The sequence below is a fragment of the Amblyomma americanum genome, chromosome 7 (assembly GCF_052857255.1).
Source record: "Amblyomma americanum isolate KBUSLIRL-KWMA chromosome 7, ASM5285725v1, whole genome shotgun sequence".
In the NCBI taxonomy this organism is placed as follows: Eukaryota; Metazoa; Arthropoda; class Arachnida; order Ixodida; family Ixodidae; genus Amblyomma; species Amblyomma americanum.
In genome coordinates this window covers 85,958,477-85,966,204 of record NC_135503.1, presented here as the reverse complement: position 1 = coordinate 85,966,204, position 7,728 = coordinate 85,958,477, and the positions used below count along the sequence as shown (strand labels likewise).

Genomic DNA, 7,728 nt, shown 5'->3' with positions numbered 1-7,728 from the left:
CCAAGGAGTGACCATTGCCCTGGTGCTCCTTTCAACGCGGCCCCAGTACAATGAGAAAGTGAGTTGTGACATTAGGCCAGTTGCTTGCCGCGTCCTGCTTTTAGCTAATGACACTGTCATGGTTATGAAATGAACCAATGATGAAACACTCTGCTTTACACCTTGAGGCTTCCACCATTTTAACCTTCTGAAAAAACGCCTCGCTGGGCAAGTTGGTAACTGTCATTTCCGGTTAAAGGCGCGAAAAGAGACACAACACAAGGCAGAAAGACGGGACGGAGAGCCACTCACAACTGATTTATTTTAAGGCAGCACAGACGAATATATACCATCTTACGCGCAAGGAATCCTATCATCTTCAAAATTGATATGATAGCGAACGAAAAAAAAAGTTGTTCTCAGCCTTATACAGAGATATGGGCGTGTCGCTGACGCACATGCTTCCTTTCTTTGCAATATAATCTTTTAATAGAAGCTCTTTACATTGAAAAGAAAGGAAGCATGTGCGTCAGCGACACGTCTATATTTTTGTATAAGTCTGAGAACAACTTTTTTTTTCGTTCGCTATCATATCAATTTTGAAGATGATAGTATTCCTTGCGTGTAAGATGGTATATATTTGTCCGTGTTGCCTTCAAATAAATCAGTTGTGAGTGGCGCTCCGTCCCCTCTTTCTGCCTTGTGCTGTGTCTGTTTTCGCGCCTTTAACCAAAGTTGACTTTCTGAGTTAACTGAATATAAATACCTTGTAGCAACAGTAAAAAATTTGTGTTGGAGGTAGCATATCAAAAACACATTAGCATCAGCTTTCCGTAACCTTTGTGCGGTCAACTATAACCTGAGGAGTGCTCGTACTGACTTCAAAATTCAACGCATTTTGTATTAACCTGACCAAAACTATTCACATTCTTTGTCTGGGAGCCAGTTAAAAGAGCTAGCGCTCAAGCTATTCAAGCTATTAAGCGCAGTGCTATTCGATTAATCTTTTCGCTATTGTTCAGCAAGCTCACCAATTGGCCTAATGCAGGGACACCGAATTCAACCTTTAAATGTAGGAAATAAATTCTCAGATTGAGTTTTTTTTTTCCTTCATAACTATAAGAGACTGTCCTGGAGCCCGGGCCCATATGTTGAACCTTTTTCAATGGCATTGTCAACGGGCCATCGTGTCTCTGACTTAACGCCAAAATTATGTCTACATGCATATTCGTGTCGACACCATTGCAAACGGGGGTGTTTTATCTGTAGTAGCATTCAACAACATTTACTTTGCTGAGGAAAGAAAAGAGCCATCATCTAATTTTGTGGCTTTGATTTTTAAATTTATTTCAGCGCTTTTTTATTTGCGCTGCATTGAACCGTTCCCCCTGCTAGGGCTCAGAAGGCGCCGCATTATTGTGTATATGCATAATAAATAACAATCTGGCAATCAAGTTTTCCAAACACATATTTGTAATGCTGGCGCTTTTACATAAATTAGCAAAGATTGTGCGCTGTCACTCTCTTTTTCCTTTCAATCCAGGGCTCTTGGAACCATGCCGTCGTTTAGGTTTCCTTCGCATCACAGCGACGAAATATCTTTTCTTTTACAATATTCTAGAAACATGCCCAGAAATGCAAAAGTTACCATCGTGGCGACAGATTTGGTCACCCTGGCGGTCTGTACACCAGATCTGTCAACAAAGCAAAATAAAAAATGCCTTTGTTTAGCACAGTGTTAAATGATGTATGAAACTATGAGCGATAGAGGGAAATTGACTTTTCAGAAGGAGTTACATAATGGTGATGCACTAAAACTTTATCTGTTTACATACATCAGGAACAGCAATTTGTGCGGCGCCTGGACAGGGCCACAGCATGTTGTTATGAATAATAAACGTGTGCCGTGTAGTTTAACGTGTGGTTGAGCTGTGCTTATTACATGCTTATTACGTGCTCTGAGAAATGAAGTTGCAATAGCATCCACTCTAAGCTAAGCATCATCGTTAATCTCGTCAAGCCAACTACTCAGCACAGCGTGGCGCCGAGTTTATTGCCTTGTGTTGTCTTGGGTTTAATGGCACATAGGGAACTAAGGCCATCATGCACCAAGCACAAGGTATTGAAGGTTCTCCTCAGAATTTTATAAAAATGTGAAAGTGATCGGTGGTGAAGACTGCCTAACACGCTAGATTTTCTATCTAGTAATGCCAAAGGAAAGTTATTTAAAAAATGTACACTAGTAAAATCCTTAAAGAAAGACGGGCAACCTCGGCAACCATCCTTGCCTGCGCGAGTATGTCGAGGTTCCCAACCAATAGAAAAAAGACCTCAGCCTTCTTCTCATGAGTGAGAAATTGGCTGAGGTGTGATTAGAAGAGTCTGTTGCTATACATTGCTATTATTATGAGATCTAAAATTCGTTTAAAACACCTTTCTCTTTAAAAACTTAAAAACGTGTGAAAACAACAAGTGCATTATCAGTTAAGACCAGCGCTGGACGGAATGACATATGTTCCTAATAAAAAAACTGTGAAATGTTTTCTCCTCATTGTTTCGGGTTTTCTGCATCAAAATAAAACATGGTTTACGGTCAGCTCGTCTTCGCATAACTCACAGTGGGGATTGTTTTGTTTTGTTCGAAATTGTGTGAGGTGTGTGAGTCCTGCAAGAAGAGGCAGATAATCACTTCTTTGAAACCTTCCTGGCGGGTGCAAAATTTCTATTCACCGAAAACTGATTTTATGAAGTGCAGTTAGTCATTCGCTTCATTGTTCGAAGCGGACAGCCATTTTTTTCTTAATTTACAGTGTACTAAAGTTCATGTAATCTTTAAAGGGAATGTTTACTTTTTTTGCAATCTTCCTGAGCAGCGCAGACGTCTGCTCTCTCGTTGATTTAATTCTGACAAGTCTCGCTATCCAGCAGAGTTAATGTTTTGGCCTTTAGCTATGGCTTTTGTTATGTTGTTTGTGATGTCACCAAGCATCACAGCGATTGCATTTATGTAGTGGAGAGCTGTAAGTACACTGACGGAGTCTGAGTAAATAATACTGTTTCTGAGGTTCTCGTTTACTATTTGTGTTAAAGCTACGCACACAGCTTAACATTCGGCTTTGAAGATAGGTGCGAACTCTGGAAGTCTTATGGTTTCCTTCTCATTTCCTCGTACTACTGCGCTTCCTACGTAAGCAACCGTTTTGGACCTTTAGTACGCGAAACGATTGTATTTTTCCTCGAGATCAAGAAGTTCTTGTACTATATGTTGTTGTAGAGCTTCTTTTTTGTGGCACATTTCAAGGGTGAAATCGCATATTGCAAGAAAATTGTACCATGGAGGCAGTGGATCTCGTCTTTGTGGAATGCTAGGCATTGTGTTCAGTACGCCGAGATTCTGGCAAATCTCTTTAAATCGCAAGAGCAGTGACCTGGTAGTTCGCGGCTTGTTGTTAAAGAGTGTTCTAGGTGGGCGCTTTGTAACTATTAGGTGACAGATATGCTTCTGCAGTGAACGAAGTTTTAAAATGTACGAGCATGTTAGCATGGCTCCTCTGTAAGTGATGGTTCGTTAGTTTCTGCGTACAGACTGTTTATGGATGACATTCCGTATGCAGCAGTGGAACGAAGCAAACATAAATTATGCCCTACATCTAGGCCTTTAAGGTACGATTGTCTCGCTCATCCATAAACTACGCATCCATAATCTAAGGTAGCGCGTACTACTGAGCGATAAATTTGCAAAAGGCAAGTCCTATAAGAATACCAGTGTGTTCGTGAGAGGTGGTTAAATATGTTTACAGCTCGAGAGGCTTTGGATTTGAAGTTGTTCGTGTGTGGAAAGAATGACAGTTCTTTGTCGAATGCCACATTAAAAAATTATGTTCATTTTTTTGGAAGAACGGCTTCATCCAACTTGATTGAATATAGTGCAGCCAACATGGATACACTTGTAGACCCAGTATCTTTCTACTGAAGCGACGATAGAAAAAGGACAATTGATTCTCAAAGTTGGAGCGCAAGCTTGACTAAGGTAGAGAGGGAAGCATTGGTTCAGTAACCAGCGTTTCTACAAGAGGAGCTTCTTTAGTCGCATAGAGGAAAACAATTACTAGGCAAATATTCGGTAGCCGGCAAGCGTTTCGTCTTACCCATTGTTCCAAAGCTGGCCATCCCCTACCGAGATTAACTTTTTCGATACAGCTTGATATCCATCAGATGTTGCTTATAATGTTAATGGTTCCAAAAATCGCGGACACCAGGTCGCAATTTTAGGAAATTGTACCTACGACGTTTCGAAAACAACAGCTTTTGCATTTTGCTGAAGTCGGTAGATATCGTATCCGGCATGAGAGGCTAGAATAACTTCTTTAAAAATATTCACACACCGAAGGTAGCATTCAGCGCAGCTCCCTTTTTGATTGTTGACATTATGTCCACCTCTACTTGTAGCATTTGCTTGGTTCCGTAAAGTGGAATTACAAAGATGTCTACTAGAACGAGCACTTCTAATTTATTTTCCAGGTAGAGCTCGTCGTGGGATATGCTCCCATGGGAAACATTACCGACATGAGGCATCCAGTACCATTGGCCCTGCAAATGCTTCGGCAGTTTGCAATAAGCGAACCTTCTTCAGTGCAAAATCGCGTTGTGATCGCCTCTATGAGGGGCCTTGCAGATGAAAGACAAAAAATGTGCGTTTGCTTCATAAAGGCGGCACAAAGCGCAGTAAAGATTATTTTGTGCTCCTGACTCACTAAAAACACAAAAACTAACTATTATTCATCGTGCACTACCACTTGGTATGCGACATTTGTGTTCAGAGCTTTTGAGAAGTCTTGTGCATTTGTGGCTCTGCAGTTCACAAAACATGACCTGCACTCTATACATTTCTGCGCAGGAACAGGCGCGCAAAGAGCGCAACGGGCAGACTGTGATTTCAAGTCAGTGTTGCGCACTGCTCTTATAACAAATAACATTTTCTTCCCTTCGTTGAGTTCCAATTGGCATGCCTGTCCTCACCTCTGGTTTAAAACAGAGGGCCAGAGGCATGTTGGTTTACCGGACCTTTCATTTCAACCAATGAGAAATCCTTTCTTTATGTTCCTCCTTTCAGTACAAAAGTTACCAGGCGCATAATGTAGGCGCATTTCTAATGACCTTAATAAGTACTGTGATCAACCAGGGCAAGGCGACGGACATAAGGAACTATATTATGAAGAAAATCGAGCATTCTCCAAAGAATGGAAGTAGTCTAAAAGAGGTAAAAAGGAGACTAGGCGTAGGCAAAATCAGGCGCATGCCCTAAAAGACAAGGAGTCCGATGCCGTTAGCAATATGAATAAGATAGTGGAGCCGAGGATCTTCTACACAAATCTATACGGTAGCTATCGTAATCAGAGCGCTAATTGGTAAAAAGGAATGTGCAGCAATTTGACATCCCCTGGGAAGACTGTGCTTTAAATCTAGCTACCCCGTATAGGTAATGCCTTATATATTCGAGCGTGAACTGGTTCAAATACATCTTCTACGAGTTGACGCTCGATTGTTCCACATTCTCTTCTGCGATGTGCAGGGGTTTTTGGAACGAAGGAACAACCTCATATGTGCGGTGTGGTATTAAAATACTATTTTGTGTATCTTTGTTCCCAAGAATTCCTACTGAGTGTACCGCCCTCTGTACGTTCAGCAGAAAACAGACTTTGGATCTGCTCATCCCTCTTTCGTTCTAGCCTAAAAAGTGACTGCAGTAACATTCCGCTTCTCAAAACACGCTGCAGCAGTCTTGATTTTTTGACAGGCTAGCAGCAACATCTGGTGCAGCTGTGCCCCAGACTCAATATAGAGGGTACGAATTAATAGCTCACTCGGTCTTCGAAATTCTTTGCCGATCACAGCGTCATCCCGCTTTTGCCGTTGCGCCATCATAAAAAGCAAGTCACTTGTCAGCTATCAAAGGGACGAAGTTATTGCCGTAAAATCTCCCTCCCTCCCCGAGTTCCTTGTTTTTTCCGTTGGCCAGCACCGTCACAATGCAAATCTTTCTTGGTTTGTTGGCAAACACATGCGGCGGCCTGATAAGAGCTGCGTTACCTTGATTTCGAAATTAATAATGTTATGTTTACAGTAAATATATACAGGGACATAACATGCTAAAATGTGCACCCACAAATGCATTTTGTGCATGGGGTGAGCCTATTAGATTTTGGACTGAGGTGGAAATTTGCACAAAACTACTGTCGGCGTTCACTACTGCTTGACTTAACTGTTAAGCGCGGCCTCTAAGAGGCACTTCCCTTTGATGAATTTCTCACTTTGTGATACTGCGGGTTTGCATGATTCAGTCCTGAGTGTCTGTTTTGAGCACCGCGTAATATTGGCTCGAAGTCCTTGGGCCAAAATATCCAGGCTGCAATGAGCGCTTCCAAAGATTAGGCGCTAGAAGAGCGGCGAACACAGAGCTGTACTACTCGCAACAAGGCTTTAAAAGTTTCCTATTCTAATTATTGGGACTCTATTCATCACGAACTAGACAACCAGAGCGGCATATACCCTCTACCTTTTAACCGTAATGTGCCAACATACCGATGACTAGAGCGTCCATATCGCTGGCCTCAGATGGGATAATTGCTCATGCATTTGAATAAGGACTAGATCAGATATAAGTGAAACAAGAAGTTAAGCCCGAATATACTAAAAGCAGCGAAGGGTCACGACTTTTCGATAAAAACACACTTGCCTGATCAAATCGGATCTCCCTGAAAACAAGTTGTTGTGAAATGAATGCAGTAATTATTCAAAATGTACAGGCATTTTATTGTATCTGAAGCTGGATTTTAAATGATATTATGGTAATGCATTTAAGCGTCATATACAAACGCAAGTCTACAAGCAAATATTTTGCACTGTTTTCTTACTGTCGACAGGTGGAAATGGACCCAGAATACAAGGGGGGCTACATTCATATAAATCCTTTCGTGTCCGGCGTATGCAGCAGTTTTGCCACATTTTTCTGTTCTTGGATTGGCACGTCGTGTTCATTAACTAGCCCCCACCAGTTCAACAAAGTAAGTGGCTGATGGGTAAAAAAAACCCTTGCACGTTCGGCCGAGTGTGACGATTGGCGTGAATGCAGTGATTTCCTTTGAAATTTTGCTTTGTAAATGCTGCTTCAGACGATAACTAAATTTGTATTTCTGATTGAATGCTGTTTGGGAGTTTCGGGCGTAGAATTGGACGACCACCCAATTAGGTCAATGTTTCTTTCCCTCAATTTCTCTTCTTGAATCCAAAGTGTACTCAGCACGTTTGAAATCTGAAGTTATTAAATTGTGTGAAATACGTTTTACTATTTTTGTCTTACCATTACACATAATATTCAGAGCATAAATTTTTTATTACCAGTGTATGTGGAAGGCTGCCGCGTATGGAGTATTAAGCCCGAAAAATTTACCCGTATGTGGCCAAACTGCCAATGTTGCAGAAAACAGATATATAAAATTGTGGCATCGTGGTCCACTGGTATCATGGCCACCGCAGATGTGCAGCGCATGCGGATTAATCATGGTAAAGTCGGTTTAGTTCAGGCATTTTACAAAAGGCATTCAGCCTCTCTTGAGTAAAATAACAAAATTACTCGACTCTTCCTGCTATAGTTTTTTTTTTCAGGGGGTTCGAAAGCGTTATGAAGTGTCCTTGACACGAAGACTGCACCAAAACAAGTAGAAAGAGCTTACATTCCCGGAACGAATC

General features: G+C 41.5%; 1 protein-coding gene across 1 annotated transcript in view; it reads left to right on the top strand.

Annotated features, from left to right (window-relative positions):
• LOC144097892 (lipase member M-like) overlaps positions 1-7,728 on the top strand; it is a 33,506-nt gene that overhangs the window by 12,540 nt on the left and 13,238 nt on the right. The window contains exons 4-6 of the mRNA XM_077630497.1: positions 1-58; positions 4,501-4,670; positions 4,837-4,919. The exon at positions 1-58 is cut by the window's left edge and continues 93 nt beyond it. Of these exons, the coding sequence (XP_077486623.1) occupies positions 1-58; positions 4,501-4,670; positions 4,837-4,919 (311 nt within the window). The remainder of the gene's footprint in view (positions 59-4,500; positions 4,671-4,836; positions 4,920-7,728) is intronic.